The sequence below is a fragment of the Meles meles genome, chromosome 13 (assembly GCF_922984935.1).
Source record: "Meles meles chromosome 13, mMelMel3.1 paternal haplotype, whole genome shotgun sequence".
Taxonomy (NCBI): domain Eukaryota; kingdom Metazoa; phylum Chordata; class Mammalia; order Carnivora; family Mustelidae; genus Meles; species Meles meles.
The window spans coordinates 33,556,854-33,574,278 of record NC_060078.1 but is presented as its reverse complement, the minus strand read 5'-3'; the positions used below and the strand labels follow the sequence as shown (position 1 = coordinate 33,574,278).

The 17,425-nt window shown below is 39.7% G+C and overlaps 1 protein-coding gene across 3 annotated transcripts in view; it reads left to right on the top strand.

The window, feature by feature from the left end:
- Positions 1–17,425, top strand: part of P4HA1 (prolyl 4-hydroxylase subunit alpha 1) — a 103,422-nt gene that overhangs the window by 71,560 nt on the left and 14,437 nt on the right. For all 3 annotated transcript variants that reach the window (XM_046027207.1, XM_046027206.1, XM_046027205.1), the window contains exon 10: positions 8,656–8,755. In XM_046027207.1, coding sequence (XP_045883163.1) covers positions 8,656–8,755 — 100 coding nt within the window. The remainder of the gene's footprint in view (positions 1–8,655; positions 8,756–17,425) is intronic.

The window sequence follows — 17,425 nt, the reverse complement described above, 5'->3', positions numbered from 1 at the left end:
ACAGGCGGTGAGAAGCAGGCTGCCCATTGAGCAGGAAGCCTGATGTGGGGCTCAATCCCAGGACTCTGGGATCATGACCTGAGCTGGAGGCTTAACTGGCTGAGCCACCCAGGTGCACCTCACCACATTGAATTTTAGAACATTTTCATTACCTGAAAGAAAAATTTTGCACTCCTTAGCAATAACTACCCAATCCCCAGCCCCCCCCCCCACCCCCGCTCAGCCCTGAGTGACCACTAATCTACTTTCTATCTTTATGGATTTGCATGTTATTGATTTTTTTTTTTTTAAAGATTTTATTTATCTGTATGAGAAGAGAGCATGAGCAGGGGGATGGGCAAAGGGAGAGGGACAAGCAAACTCCCTGCTGTCCCTGTTGTGCACAGAGCCCAACACAGGGCTTGGTCCCAGAATCCTGAGGTCATGACCAGAGCTGAAGTCAGACACTTAACTGACTGAGCTGCCCAGGTGCCCTGTTCTGGATATTGCCCACAAACAAAATCATATAATATGTGGCTTTTTTTTTTAAAGATTTTATTTATTTATAGACAGAAATCACAAGTTGGCAGAGAGGCAGAGAGAGAGAGAGGGGGAAGCAGGCTCCCTGCTGAGCAGAGAGCCCGATATGGGGCTCGATCCCAGGACCCTGAGACCAGGACCTGAGCCGAAGGCAGAGGCTTTAACCCACTGAGCCACCCAGGCGCCCCAATATGTGGCCTTTTGTACCTGGCTTCTTTTACTTGCCATATTGGTAAGATTCATTGATGTTGATGTAGGTATCTGTACCTCATTCATTTTCATGGTTGAATAACATTCCATATATGGATATATCATATTTTATCTTTTATTCATCTGTTGATAGGCAGTTTAGTTGTTTCTACTTTTTGGCTATTATGAACAATGCTGCTCTGAACATTCCTGTACAAGTTTTTATGTGAACATAGGTTTAAATTTCTCTTGGGAATATACCTGTACCTGGGACTGAAATTGCTAGGTCATATGGTATCTCTATATTTATCCATTTGAGGAACTGCCAAACTTTTCCAAAGTGGCAGTACCCTTTTATAATCCTACGAGCAACGTATGGGTTATTCCAGTTTCTTTACATCCTCATCAACACTTGTTGCTGTCTGTCTTTTCGATGATTATAGCATCCTAGTGGGTGTGATATGCTATCTCATTAGTGGTTTTGACTTCCATTTACCAGTGGCTAATGATGTTGAGCATCTTTCCATGTGCTTATTGCCATTTGTATATTTTCTTTGAAGACTATTTAGATCCTTTGCCCATTTTTAAACTGAGTTGTCTTTTATAGTGGTAATAGTTCTTTTTTTTTTTTTTTAAGATTTTTTTTTTATTTGACAGAGACAGTGAGAGAGGGAACACAAGCAGGGGGAGTAGGAGAGGAGAAGCAGGCTTCCCACTGAGCAGGAAGCCCAATGTGGGGCTGATCCCAGGACTCTGGGATCATGACCTGAGCCAAAGGCAGATGCTTAACAACTGAGCCACTCAGACGCCCCAGTGGTAATAGTTCTTTATATATTTTATTTATTTATTTTTTAAAGATTTTATTTATTTATTTGGCAGAGAGAGAGATCACAGGTAGATAGAGAGGCAGGCAGAGAGAGGGAGGAAGCAGGCTTCCTGCAGAGCAGAGAGCCTAATGCAGTGCTTGATCCCAGACCCCTGAGATCATGACCTGAGCCAAAGGCAGAGGCTTACCCCACTGAACCACCCATATGTCTCTTTATATATTTTAGACACAAGTCAGACATTTGATTTGCAGAAATTTTCTTCTATTCTCTGAGTTGGTTTTTTTGCTTTCTTGATGATGTCCTTTGAAGCACAAAATTTTTTGAGCATACCCAGTTTATTTTTTTTGTTGTTGCTTGTACTTCTAATATCATAGCTAAACTAGTGTCTAAGATCACAAAGATTTACACTTAATGTTTTTTTTCTAAGAGTTTATAATTTTAGCTTTTACATTCAGGTCTTTAATCCCTTTTGAGTTCTTTTTTTTGTTAGTTGTTTTTTTAAAGATATGAGGTAGGGAGCCCCGCTTCTTTATTTTGCATGTGGTTATCCATTGTCCCAGGACGGTTTGTTGAATATAACAGATGTTTCTTGCTTTCATACACACACACACACACACATACATACATACATACATACATACATACATAACATACATACAGACATATACTGGGCTTAAACTCAAGAGCTTGAGTTCAGGATTTGAACTGAGATCAAGAGTTGGATGCTTAATTGACTGAGTTACCCAGATGCCCCACATTTCTTGGTTTTATAATTTTAAAAGTATAAAGCGAAAGACTGGGATGGTAATTTGTAAGAATAGCAAAAGTGAAGGCATTCTTGGTAGCAGGAAGCTTAGGCTGAAGAGTAAGCATTGTCAAAAGATTAAAGATAGAAAGAGAGGAAGTAATTGATAAATTGAGTTACAACTTCTTTCTCCCTGTTCTGAGTTCCTAGTGGAACTAGGAGCTAATCTAGTATGTTAGGGTACCTATCTTTCTGGCTGGCAGCAATTTGACTTAGAAAGGTAGGTTCAATAGTGTAAAGATCCAGTCTCTGTAAGGCTGAAGGATGATGCTTCTGCCAAAGTCTAAGAGAAAAGGTAGGAATAGATGCTTGTGGTAGCAGGGAAGGAAGTTGAGGGTAACAGAAGTAGGAGACAGGTTCTTGGTGGGTGATAGGTTCCAGGATGGAATAGGAAAAAGTCTCAAGATGCATCTAGTTTGAATTTTTGAAAAGATATTTATTTTGAGAGAGGGAGAGAGCGTGCGCAAGCGTGCATGAGCAGGAGGAGGGGCAGAAGGAGGAGAGAGATTCTCCAGCAGACTCAGTGCTGAGCATGGAACCCAAAGCGGTGCTTGATCTCACAACCCTGAGATATGACCTGAACCAGAACTGAGTTGGTTGCATAAACAACTGTGCCACCCAGGTGCCCCTGAAATTTTAATAGTATACTTGCCAGTTTTGTATTGTAGTTATCTATAAAAATCAAGTCAGTAGTTTGTGGATTATAAACTTAAAAATCTATCAAATTGTTGCTGGTTAGAAAGACAGGTACACTGACAGACTAGATTAGCTTCTAGTTCTACTAGGAACTCAGAATTTGGAGAAATAAATTCCTAGTATATTTATCTGCTACACCCTTTATAATAGGAAAATTCTTGGATCCCTCCTACTTCTGATACACTGAGGAATTGTCAGCCAGTCCATATAAATTTGCAAGGGCTCACCAAACAAGTAATTATGGTAAAGTGGAATAAATCTTGGATTAGTTCTGAGAAGTCTCTATAACTCTTCAGTCAGCAAATATTTATTGAGCATCTCCTGTATGCCAGGCACTGTAATAGGCTCTGCAGATATAGTGGTGAGCAAAACCAGGCAAAATTTATATGTATTGGGACTAGTAGTTGAATGAAGACCTCTTACCTTAATTAAAAATTAAACAATAAATTAATATACAGTTACTATGATAAATTCTACAAATTAAGATATATAGTGCTATAAAAACATTAGGGGCAGCTGTCTTCTCCACTTTAGGGGCATGGAGGTAGCCTCTCCCTGATGTGCTCAGTTGCAGGCAGTTGCCAGCTCTGAGATGAATGGTTCTGTGGATACAGCTACCACCACCCTGCACCTTCTAGATCAAGGGTGATTCCCATAGTTCATCCAGCCAGTGCCCACCGAAGTCACTGTGGTCTTGTTATGTATCAAAAGTACTACAAGTGTGATTGCTTTTGTGAAGAGCATCTCATTTCCTTATATCAGAGAAATGTTAAGAATTAACTGCAGAGGAAAATACTTCTTCCCTCTTGGAAGGAAGAGTGCCAACAGAACCTCAGTCTTTTGAGGTAACAGGCTGAAGAGGATTCCCATTAGGTTAGGGTATTTTGACCTTTGTAGCATCTGGGAATGGGATGGATAGTCTGCAGAAGATGATCCAGACTGTGGTAGGTAATGTGTGCTGCTAGAGATCTCTGGATGGAAAGACTGTGATACTGACACAAAGGCAAGGCTTCATGTGGAAGGCAGCATTTTACAGCTGGGAGAATAAGATAGAATAAGATGGCATTCTAGCAGCTAGGAAATGGAGAAAAGCTGGGATGATGATGTATATCTATTCTTTGGGGAGGTAGAAGCACAGAAACTATGACGTGCATTCTACAGAGGAAGATACTCTTGAGCTTGTGGATAGTCCTTGATGCCAAGTTTGGACATAAAATGGAGACAGTTATTGAAAGACTGCAAGCAGCATTGAATGCTTGGTCAGCAACCACCTGTTTTTTGACACATTAGAGGCTCATGCTGCTGAGGAAATGGACATGCATGTAGCGATGGTGGTGAGACATGGCTAGGTGTAGTTAAGAAATGATGAAAAGCCTATAGCTTCCATCAGATCATTCAGCAAACTACTTATCCTTTTCAACCTAGAAAAGAATTTCTAAGGAATACAAACTGTTTCTCATAGTTTGTCCCTGTGGTCTAGTTTATTTTAATGGTAAAAGTAGCTTACTTTAGAAATACACATATATACACACACACACATATGTAGGCAAATATGTATGTGCTCAAATTACTTTCTACAGGTACGTGAGTGCTAAAAATCTCCATTCAGTGAAATTTAAACTTATTTTAAAATCTATTTCTATAAAAGTTGTTTGAAACTACAACACTAACCCCTACTGAGGGCCAAGTATAGTTGATAGAACTATATAGGATCATGACCTGAGCCGAAGGCAGCTAGCTGCTTAACCAACTGAGCCACCCAGGTGCCCCTATCCTGGTTCAGTTCTTTTTTATTTTATTTTATTTTATTTATTTGGCAGAGAGAAACCACAACTAGGCAGAGAGGCAGGCAGAGAGAGAGGAGGAAGCAGGCTCCCCGTGGAGCAGAGAGCCCGATGTGGGGCTTGATCCCAGGACCCTGGGATCATGACCTGAGCCGAAGGGAGAGGCTGTAACCCACTGAGCCACCCAGGTGCCCCCTGGTTCAGTTCTAATAGCATGTCATGTCAATTTAATGTTGTGATTAGGAAAAACAACTTCCTCCTCCTTCCTTTTCCTCTTCATAAAAATAAAGCAGTTTTGGGGTGCCTGGGTGGCTCAGTGGGTTAAAGCCTCTGTCTTTGGCTCAGGTCATGATCCCAGGGTTCTGGGATCGAGCCCCGCATCGGGCTCTCTGCTCAGCAGGGAGCCTGCTTCCCTTCCTCTCTCTGCCTGCCTCTCTGCCTACTTGTGATCTCTGTCTGTCAAATAAATAAATAAAATCTTAAAAATAAAAAATAAAGCAGTTTTGATAGGGAGGAGTCAAGGAAGTCTTCTCTGAAGAAGGATGACTAAAATGATAATCTAAAGTCTGATCTTTGCAAAGTGAAAAAGAATATTCTGGGCAGAGAGAAGAGCATGTGCACTAGCCTTGGGGTTAGATGGAATATGTTCTTGAAGAAGTGATCCTGGGGCACCTGGAGAGAGACAGAATATAGTGGGAGAGGCTACAAAGGAGACCAAAGCCAAGGAACGAGAGAGACTGAAGGAATTATGGAGAATTAGTGAAGAGTAGTTTCGGAAGGATGAACAGTTAGCTACGACTAAAAGAGCAAATACAAGGAGAATTGGAAAAATCTTAGTAGCACAGTAGTTATGGGTGATATTAGCAAGAACAGTTTTGATGGAGTGGTAAGGGAATGAAGCTAGATTGGAATGGATTAAGAAATGAAGAATTGGGGCTCTTGGCTGGCTCAATTGGTAGAACTCTTAATCTTGGGGTTGTAAGCTCAAGGCCCACAATGGGTGTAGAGATTACTTAAAAATAAAATCTTAAAAAAGAAATGAAGTCTGTGGAAAAAGTTGCCTTACCGAGGGAGGAAAAAGAGGTTGGTAGCTGGAGGAAGACAGGCCTTGAGGGAAAGAATGTTTTTTTAAGATTTTATTTGAGAGAGAGCGAACAAACACAAGTTTCAGGAGCAGAGGGACAAGCAGACTCCTTGCTGAGCAGGGAGTCTGATTAGGGGCTTGATTCCAGGACCCTGGATCATGACCTGAGCTGAAGTCAGACACTTAACCCACTGAGCCACCCAGGTGCCCTGAGGGAAAGAATTTTCAGTGTTTGTTTGTTTATTTTTAAAACATTAAAAAAAATTTATTTGAGAGAGCAAGTGAGCACACAAGTGGGGCGAGGGGTAGAGAGAGAAGCAGACTCCACGCTGAGCAGGGAGCCTGATGCAGGACTCAATCCCAGGACTCTGAGTTCATAACCTGAGCCGAAGGCAGACATTTAACCAGCTGAGCCATCCAAGCACCCAATGTTTGTTTATTTATTTATTTAAGGGAAGGGAGACTTAAGCTCAATTAAAAGCTGTGGGAGGAATTGGAGGGGAAAGCTGATTATGTAGGAGAGAAAAGGACTAATCAATGATTTATGCTTCCTAAAATGTCAGAAAATTATAGATTCTAAGGCAGAGGATTCACCTTAGATTATGGAGAGAAGTTTCCTCTTTGGAACTAGAATGAAGGAGCTAGATGAACCAAAAGAACAGACAGATGCAAATGTAGGTAGATTGTATGGTTTCTCTTTTCTCTGAAGTAGTAGGGGTATGTACTGAGAGACAGGGGAAGCTGAGGTGGGTTGAGAGTAGGAGTAGGAAGGTCCCATTTGAAGTTGATGTTCTTGAATTATCAGTGGAACACATTTGTCCTATTTCATGACTTTTCCCCAGCAGGGTTTGGTAACACAGGTATGAGCTTAGAGAAAAAAAATTCATTGAGGATAGTATTTTTGCCAGACAGTTTAATTTAGGCATTTAGCGAGAATGTTGTTGAAATGATGGATCATGAAATCAGGTTGATGAGAGAAGTGAAGAAAGAAAAAAGCTGATAGACCAGGAAAAAAGCATATGCAAAGGAGATAGTTTAATTTGGGGTGCCTTTTTTTATTTAGCTGTAGTCCCATACCATAAAATTCACTCTTTGAAGTGTATAATTCAGTGGTTTTTAGTCTTTTTAGTTGTGCATCCTTTACCATTATCTAATTGCCAAACATTCCCATCACTCCAAAAAGAAAGCCTGCATTTATTGGCAGTGACTTCCCATTTCCTCCTTCCTCTGGCAGTCAGTCAGTCATCTACTTTCTTCATCTGTTGATTTGCCTATTCTGGATATTTCCTATAAATGGAATCATAGTATGTGGTCTTTTGTATCTTATTTATTTAACATCATGTTTTCAAGGTTCCTCCATATAGTGGCACATATCAGTACCCGATTCCTTTTCAGGGCACAATAATCCATCATATGGATGTATCACATTTTATGTATTACTTATCAATTGGTGAACATTTGGATTATTTCCACTTTTTGGCCATTATTAATAATGCTGCTGTGAACATTCATGTATAAGTTTTTGTATGAACTTACGAACTTTTTTTTTTGTTTAAGATTTTATTTATTTATTTGACACAGAGAGAGAGATCACAAGTAGGCAGAAAAGCAGGCAGAGAGAGGAGGAAGCAGGCTCCCTGCTGAGCAGAGAGCCCGATGTGGGGCTCCATCCCAGGACCCTGGGATCATGACCTGAGCCAAAGGCAGAAGCTTTAACCCACCGAGGCACCCAGGCGCCCCACGAACTTATGTTTTAATTTCTCTTGGGTATATACCTGAAGTGGAATTGCTGAGTCATGTATGTTTAACAGCTTGAGGAACTGCTAAACTGTCTTCCAAAGTGGCTGTACTGTTTTTACATTCCTACCAGCACTGTATGAGGGTTTCTTCACATTCTCACCAGCATATGTTATTTGTTTTAAGTGGGCTCCACGCCCAGAATGGAACCCAACATGGGGGGTGAATTCAAGACCCCAAGATCAGGCTCTGAGCTAAAAGTTGAACACTTAACTGACTGAGCCACCCAGGTGCCCCTGTCCACCTGTTTTTATTATAGTCATCCTACTGGGTGTGTTTTGATATCTTTAAAAACTTATTTTTATTTATGCAAGTAACACATGAATTTTTTTCTTTTTCTTTTTTAAAAGATTTATTTAATTTAGAGAGAAAGAATGTGTGAGCAGGGTGAGGGGCTAAGGGAGAGAGAATCCAAAGCAGACTCCCCACTCAGCATCATGACCTGAGCCGAAATCAAGAGTCATATGCTTACCTGACTGAGCCACCCAAATGCCCCTACATGATTTTTTTTTTCTTATAAAATATTTATACTATCAGTACTTAGCCTGATAAATACTATCAGGCTAAAAACCCTCTGACCTCCACCCCAGTCAGTTCTTATAAACCTTATGTAAAAAGAAAAATTGTTTTCACTTTGGTGTGTATTTTTACAGAATTTTTAAGAATTCTCAATGTAATAGCCCTATATAGCCTTCTTACATTAATACAATGTTTCCAAAGAAACTCTGTAATAAATGAGTTTTTTCTTTTCTAACCTTTAACTATAAAATCTAGCATTTTTTTTTAAAAATTACAACACTGTTTAGTAAAAATCGTTTAGTAAAAAAAACAAGCAGGCCAACGAAATGCTTATAGGTAAAGGCTTATTGTCCCATATATTTTGGCTTTTAAAATGATGGCTATTAGTCTTTCTATATTGAAACATAGTAAGTAATATTTTCTTCTCGTTCTTAGTGCCTGGCTCTCGGGCTATGAAAACCCTGTGGTGTCTCGAATTAATATGAGAATACAAGATCTAACAGGACTAGATGTTTCCACAGCAGAGGAATTACAGGTGGGTAATCACATTATTCTTAAACTACATGCTGTCACATTATTTCTTTATGCTTTTCAAAAGATGCTTCAGATGAGATTTCCTAACATTGTACAGTCACTGGATAGGTATTGTAGGAGAATTTGGGACCCTAAAAGTGAATTTGGAAGCTGAAGCCAAGCAAACTGATCTTAATGGGAAAAATTAGGATTAGTCTGTGGTCTCTAAAATTTCTTTATAAAACATTAAAAACTCTAACTATTAAGTATAAATTTATAGGGAATGAACAGTATGTAATACTATATTACGCACACTATAATTTTTGTCATTCCTAACAGAACCTGTCAGGTAACCAGGGGTAGTTTTGTTTTGTTTTGTTTTGTTTTAAATGTGTCTTTTTCTCTTTTCTATTGAGATAGTATTCACATACCATAAAATTTACCCTGGTTTTATTATATGCACATGGTTCTGCAGCTATCACCACTATCTAATTGTAAGAGTATTTCATCACTTCAAAAACTTTCAGCAGTCACTCTCCATTCCCTCTCCCCAGTGCCCCTGGCAACTACTAATCTCCTTTCTGTCTATGAATTTGCCTTTTCTAGATACTTCATATAAATGGAATAATAAAATATGTGGCCTATTGAATCTGGCTGATACCACTTAACATAATGTTTTCAATGTATCAGCACTTTATTTGTTTTCATGCCTGAACGATATTCTATTGTTTGGATGTACCACAACTTCATGTATCTATCAGCTGAAGGATATTTGGGTTGTTTGTTTGTGCTTTTTGACTATAATGACTAATGCTGCTATGAACATTTGTGTACAAGTTTTTGTACAAACACATAAATTTCTCATGTGTGTGTATGGAATAACTGAGTCATGTGGTAACTTTAACATTTGAGGAATTGCCAAACTATGTTCCAAAATGGCTGCACAATTTTATAATTCCATTGGCAGTGTATGAGGATTACAGTTGTTCCCTTGTTCTTGTCTGTTTATTTTTCTCATTATAGCTTTCATTTGCATTTTCCTGATGGCTAATGATGTTGAGCATCTTTTCATGTGCATATTTGCCTTTTATTTCTTTGAAAAAATTTTTGTTCAAATCCTTTGACTAGGGGCCTGGGTGGCTCAGTGGGTTGGGCCTCTGCCTTCAGCTCGGGTCATGATCTAAGGGCCTGGGATTGAGCCCTGCATTGGGCTCTCTGCTCAGCGGAGAGCCTGCTTCCTCCATCTCTCTCTGCCTGCCTCTCTGCCTACTTGTGATCTCTGTCAAATAAATATCTAAAAAAAAAAAATCCTTTGACTATTTCTCAATTGGGTTGTTTGTGGTTTTTATTGAGTTGTAAGTGTTCTTTTTACTTTCTGGATATAGGAGCGTTATCAGATATATGGTTTGCAAATATTTTCTCCCATTCTGTAGGTCATCTTTCATTTTCTTGATGGTGTCCTTTGGCACAACATTTTTAATTCTGATGAAGTCTGTTAGGTCTTTTTTTGTTTTTTGGCTTTGGGATTTTTTTTAGTTGCTTATGGTTTCTTTTTCTTTTCTTTCTGTTTTACTAAATTCCAGTAGAGTTAACATAAAATTTTATATTAGTCTCAGAAGTACAATATAATGATTCAGCAGTTTTGTACATTACTCAGTGCTCATCATGATAAGTGTCCTTTTAATCCCTGTCATCGGTTTCACCCATCCCCACCACCCATCTCCTATCTGGTACATCCTCTATAGTTAAGTCTGCTTTTTCGTTTGTCTCTTTTTCCTTTTGTTTCTTAAATTCCACATATGAGTGAAATCATATGGTATTTGTCTTTCTCTGACTATTTCACTGAACATTATCCTCTCTAGATCTATCCATGTTATTGCAAGTGGCTAGATTCCATTCTTTTTTTTTTTTTTTTGGCTGAGTAATATTTTGTTGTGTTTATATACTATAACTTTACCTATTCATCTGTCAATGAACACTTGAGTTTCTTCTCAATTTGGCTGTTGTAAATAATGCTGCAATAAATGTAGGGGTGCATATTTTATTGAATTAGTGTTTCTGTATTCTGGAATTACTGGATCATGTGGTAATTCTATTTTTAATTTTTTGAGGAACCTCCATACTGTTTTCCACAGTGGCTGCACCATTTTACATTCCCACCAGTAGTGTATGAGGGTCCCTTTTTCTCCACAACCTCGCCAATACCTGTTTCTGCATTTTTCATTTTAGCCATTCTGACTAGTGTGAGGTGGTATCTCATTGTGGTTTTGATTTACATTTTCCTGATGATGAATGATGTTGAGCACATTTTCATGTGTCTGTTGGCCATTTCTATGTCGTGTTTGGAGAAATGTGTGTTCATATCTTATGCCCATTTTTAAATTGGATTGTTTGTGTTTTGGGTGTTGAGTTGTATAAGTTCTTTTGTATTTTGGGTAACAACCCTTTATCAGATACGTTGTTTGCAAGTATCTTCTCCCATTCAGTAGCTTGCCTTTTAGGTTGTTTTTTTTTTGTTTTTTTGGTTTTTTTTAAGATTTTATTTGGCAGAGAGACACAGAGAGCGGGGGAACACAAGCAGGGGGAGTGGGAGAGGGAGAAGCAGGCTTCCCGCTGAGCAGGGAGCCCAGTGTGGGGCTTGATCCCAGGATTCTGGGATCATGACCTGAGCTGAAGGCAGACACTTAATGACTGAGCTACCCAGGCACCCCTGCCTTTTAGTTTTGTGATTTTTTCCTTTGCTGTGCAGAGGCTTTTAATCTTGATGTAGTCCCAATAGTCTTTTTTTGCTTTTGTTTCCCTTGCCACAAGAGACATGTCTAGAAAAATGTTGTTACAGCCAATGTCAAAGAAATTACTGCCTGTGCTTTCTTCTAGGATTTTTATGGTTTCCGGTATCACATTGGTTCTTTAATCCATTTCAAGTTTATGTTGGTGTATGGTATAAGCAAGTGGTTCAGTTTCATTCTTTTGCATGTTGCTCTCCAGTTTTCCCAATGCCGTTTTATTTTTTTTAAGATTTTATTTATTTATTTGACAGACAGATCACAATTAGGCAGGGAGGCAGGCAGAGAGACAGAGAGAGGAGGAAGCAGGCTCCCCGCTGAGCAGAGAACCCGATGCAGGGCTCGATCCCAGGACCCTGGGATCATGACCTGAGCCAAAGGCAGAGGCTTTAACCCACTGAGCCACCCAGGTGTCCCCCCACCCCACCCCACCCCCCGCCAATGCCATTTGTTAAAGAGACTGTATTTCCCATTGCATATTTTTGCCTCCTTTGTCAAAGATTTATTAGCCATATAATCGGTTTATTTTCTATTCTATTCTCTTGATCTGTGTGTCTGTTTTTGTGCCAATACAATACTGTTTTGATTACTACAGCTTTGTAGTATATCTTGGTATCTGGGATTATGATACCTCCCATTTTGTTATTCTTTTTCATGATTGCTCTGGCTAGGCGGCACTTGGGTAGCTCAGTGAGTTAAGCGTCTTCCTTTGGCCCCAGCCATGATCCCAGAGTCTGGGAAAATAAAAAAATAATAGCTAGGAATAAACCCAACCAAGGAGCTCCTTGATTGGGTTTATTCCTAGCTATTATTTTTGGTTAAATTGTAAATCGGACTGTTTTCCTCATGTCTTTCTGCTACATTATCAGTGTATAGAAATGCAAATGGATTTCTGTATATTGATTTTGTATCCTGTGACCTTACTGAATTATCAGTTTAAGTAGTTCTTTAGTTGAGTCTTTAGGGTTTTCTATATATAGTATCATGTCATCTGCAAATAATGAAAGTTTAATTTCTTCCTTACCAATTTGAATGCCTTCTATTTCTTTTTCTTGTTTGATTGGTATGGGTATAGCTCCTAGTACCATGTTGAATAAAAGTAATAAGAATGGAGGGGCGCCTGAGTGGCTCAGTGGGTTAAAGCCTCTGCTCTTGGACATTTGTTTGTTGCAAGTTTTTGTTTACTGATTCAGTTTCATTGCCAAATCAGGTTCTATTTTCTGGTTTGTTTTTTTTTTTTCTGATTTGGTTTTAGGAGATTAATACATTTCTAGGAACCTACCCATTTCGTCTAGGTTGTTCAATTTGTTAGGATATAATTTTTCATAATATTCTTACAGTTCTTTGTATTTCTGTGGGGTCAATTGTTATTTCTTCTCTTTCATTTCTGTTAATTTGAGTCCCCCCCCTTTTTTTTTGATGAGTCTGGCTAGAGGCTTATCAATTTTGTTGATATTTTCAAAGAATCAGCTCCTGTTTTCATTGATCTGTTTTCACAGTTTCTGTTTCATTTATTTCTGCTCTAATCGTTATAATTTTCTTTTTCCTACTGGTTTGGGGTTTTGTTCGTTGCTCTTCTAGCTCTTTTAGGTATAAGGTTAGGTTGTAAATGTGAGATTTTTCTTATTTTTGAGGTGGGTCTTACTGTAAACTTCCTTCCTAGGAGAGCTTTTGTTGCATCCCAAAGATTTTGAACCATTTTCATTTGTTTGCATGTATTTTTTATATTGATTTCTTGTTGATCCATTCATTGCTTAGTAGCATGTTATTTAACCTCTATGTATTTGTGTTCTTTCCAGATTTTTTTTTTTGTGGTTGCTTGCTGGTTTTATTGCATTGTGGTCAGAAAAGTTATTTGGTATGATTTTAATCTTTTTAATTTGTTGAGACTTGTTTTGTGACCTAATATGTGATCTGTTCTGGAGAATGGTTCACGTGAACTTGAATGTATATTCTGTTTCTCCATGTGCACTTGAATGTGTGTTCTGTTTTAAGGTGGAATGGTCTGAGTATATCTATTAGATCCATCTGGTCTAGTATGTCATCCAAAGCCACTCTTTTCTTACTGATTTTTTTTTTTTTTTGCTTGAATGATCTGTCCATTTATGTGAGTGTTAAAGTCCCCTAGTATTATGGTATTATTATTTCCTTTGTGTGTGTGTGTTTTTAAGATTTTATTTATCTGAGAGAGAATGTGAGTGACAGAGAGCCGGAATGAGGGGAAGGGGCAGAGGGAGAAGCAGACTACCTGTTGAGCAGAGAGCCCAACGTGGGGCTCCATCCCTGGACTCTAAATTCATGACCTGAGCTGAGGGCAGATGCTTAACCCACTGAGCCACATGGTGCCCGCCCCCTTATGTTTGTTATTAACTGTCTTATGTATGTGGGTGCTCCCATGTTGGGTGCATAAATATTTATAATTGTTATATCTTCTTATTGGATTGTCCCCTTTATAAAGTGTGTCCTTGTCTTTTGTTACAATCTTTTTTTTTTTTTTTTTTTAAAGATTTTATTTATTTATTTGACAGAGAGAGATCACAAGTAGGCAGAGAGGCAGGCGCAGAGAGAGAGAGGGAAGCAGGCTCCCCGCGGAGCAGAGAGCCCGATGCGGGGCTCGATCCCAGGACCCTGAGATCATGACCCGAGCCTAAGGCAGCGGCTCAACCCACTGAGCCACCCAGGTGCCCCACAATCTTTGTTTTTTTTTTTTTTTTAAAGATTTTATTTATTTATTTGACACAGAGAGATCATAAGTAGGTAGAGAGGCAGACAGAGAGAGTGAGAGGGAAGCAGGCTCCCTGCTGAGCAGAGAGCCCGATGTGGGACTCGATCCCAGGACTCTGAGATCATGACCCGAGCCGAAAGCAGCAGCTTAAACCACTGAGCCACCCAGGTGCCCCACAATCTTTGTTTTAAAATCCGTTTTGAACAATGTAAATATTACAGTCCTGGCTTTCTTTGCATTTCCACTTGCATGATAAATTCTTTTCCATTCCTTCACTTTCAGTCTGCATGTGTCTTTAGGTCTGAAGTGAGTCTCATAGGCAGCATGTAGATGTGTCTTGTTTTTTTTGTCACCCTGTTTTTTGATTAGAGTTCTTAGTCCATTTACATTCAAAATAATTATTGACAGGTATGTACTTACTGCCATTTTGTTGTTTTATGGTTTCTTTTGTAGTTCTTTTTTCTCTTCTATCATGCTTTGGTGGCTCTCTTTAGTGATACACTTGAATTCCTTTCTCTTTATATTTTTGCATATCTGTTACCAGTTTTCGATTTGTAGCTACCATGAGGTTTATATATAAAACATCATATGCATATGGCCGTATATTAAGTAGATCACTTAAGTTTTTACTTCTCTACCCCCACTACATTTTAGGTATATGACATACTGTATATCCTTTTATTTTCTGAAACCCTTGATTGATTTTTATAGATAGGCTTAATTTTATTGCTTTTGTGCTTCCTACTCTTCTTACTCTGCTTATGGTCTTTCCTTTCCATTCAGAGTCACCCTTTAACATTTCTTATAGGGCTGGGTTAGTGATCATGAATTTCTTTAATTGCCATTTGTCTGAAAGCTATCTCCTTTTATTCTGAATGATAGCCTTGCTGGATAGAGAATTCTTGGCTGCAGGGTTTTTCTTCTTCTTTCAGCACTTTGAATATATCCTGGCACTCCTTTCTGGCCTACAGAGTTTTCTGTTGAAAAATCTGCTGGTAGCCTTACGTGGTTTCTCTTTTTATGTAACTGTTTTCTCTTGCTGCTTTTAAAACTCACTGTCACCACTTTCTGCCATTTTAATTACTATGTGTCTTGGTGTGGACCTTCATGTTGATTTTGTTGAGGGTTCTCTATATCTCCAGGAGCTGGATTTCTGTTTCTTTCCCTGGATTTGGGAACTTTTCAGCTATTATTCTTGAAATAAATTTTCTTCTTCCTTTTCTTTCTCTTTTACTTCTAGAATCTGTATAATGCAAATATTACTACGTTTGATGGTGTCATTGAGTTCTCTTAGTCTATTTTAATTGATTATCTTTTTTTCTCTTTCCTGTTCAACTTGATTTTTTCCCCACTATTCTGTCCTCCAGGTCGCTGATTTGTTCTTCTACTTCCTACTTCTACTTCCTACTGTTTATTCCCTCTAGTGTATTTTTAATTTCAGTTATTGAGTTGTTCATCTCTGATTGGTTCTTTCTTATGTTTTCTCTTTGTTGGGGTCCTTCATTTTGTTCTCAAGTCCAGTGAATATCTTTATAACTATTACTTTAAATTCTCTATCAGGTATATTACTTACCTGTTTCACTTAGGTCTCTTGTAATTTTGTCCTCTTCTTTCATTTTGTGACTTGTGTCTATTCCTGTGTGTAAGTCAGCTATGTCTCCTACTCTGGAAAGTAGTGGCTTTATGAAGAAGAGGTCCTGTTGTGCCCTGCAGTGCAGTGTGTCCTGTTCACCAGAACCCAGTGCTCCAGGGGTGTCTCTTCTGTATGTCACATGCACCCTACTATTGTAGCTGAGCCACGTTTGCCTTTAGTCCAGCCGTGTGCAATGGCTCTCCTTGACTGTTGTGAGCAGGATTTCGTCCCTGTGTTGTTAGGGGGCCAGTCTGGGGCTGCTGTGGCCTTAAGTTGAGTCAGAGCAGACATCTTCCAAATATGTAGTAGCACCAGACTGCAGGGTACTTTTCCTGAGAAAGCTTTTTTGGGGGGACAGGGCCTGCAGTCAGACCAGCCCTCTGCTGGGCCACAGTCTGAGGCGTGTATATTTATCCTCACCTCTCCCCAGGGCAGTAGTCACTTTGGAGTGGTGGAGGCCCCAGTCAGAACTACTTGCACACTGCTAGGCTTGTGGCACTGCTTTGGATGGACTCTGGCTTAGAGTATATTAGAGAAAGCCGGGACTCATGGCACTAGCAAGATCTGCCCTGGTTTGCTGTGGGAGAGGGCTTACACCCCCTGGGAAAACTCCTGCCCAGTCTAGAATGGAGGGCTAGGTCCATCAAGGAGCTCAGGGAATGAGGAGGTGTGTTGTTGGTAAGGTTCATGCAGGTCTGCTGTGTGAGGGGATCTGAAGCTGCCTGGGATGGAGAGACGTGTCTGCAGAAGAATGGTGAGGCAGGGCTCTGTTAGCAGGAGAGTGTTCTGCTGCCCTGGTTCCCACAGGTATCTGTGTATCTAGGCTGGGGGAATGAGGGAGGGAAATGGCACCTTCTAGCTCTTTTGTTCTTATAGAAGTGTCCCCCAAACCCCTGTTCCTCCAGCACATGCTCTGGGATTAGTAAATAAATCTCCTTCCTATATACCCCAGGCATTTTTCAGACTGCCTCTTCTATGCTTTATTTCATCTGGACTCTTTGTTGCATTGCCTATTTAAGGGCAGGGACTCAGTTTCTTCTAGCCCTCCAGCTCCCAAGAGCTGAGCTTGGTGATTTTTAAAGTTCCAAGTGTTAAGCCCCACTGATTGTAAGAACTTGAGAAGTCAGGCCTCTCTGATTTGCAAAGCCAGATGTTATAGGAATTCATATGCATATAACCATGCATGTCCCCCATGCCTGGGGCAGAGGTCTGTTCCTCTTCCCTCTCCACTCCATTGTGTCCCTCCTTCCCGTAGGCAGTCTCACAGTCTGTTTGGCTCACAGCCATGTCTCAGCCCTTGCTGCCTCTTTGTTGTGGCCTCTTCACATTTAGCTGCGGAGAGTCTGTTCTGTCAGTATTCAGGTCATTTTCTGGGTAATTTATGCTGATTTGGTATTATCTAGGTATATCCATGGAACAAAGTGAGCCTAGGATTCTCCTGCTCTGTCATCTTAGTCCCTGATTGCTTGTGCTTTAGATGTCTAAAGAAACCATTGCCTAATGCAAGGTCACAAAGATTTATACCTGTGTTTTTTCCTAACAGTTTTA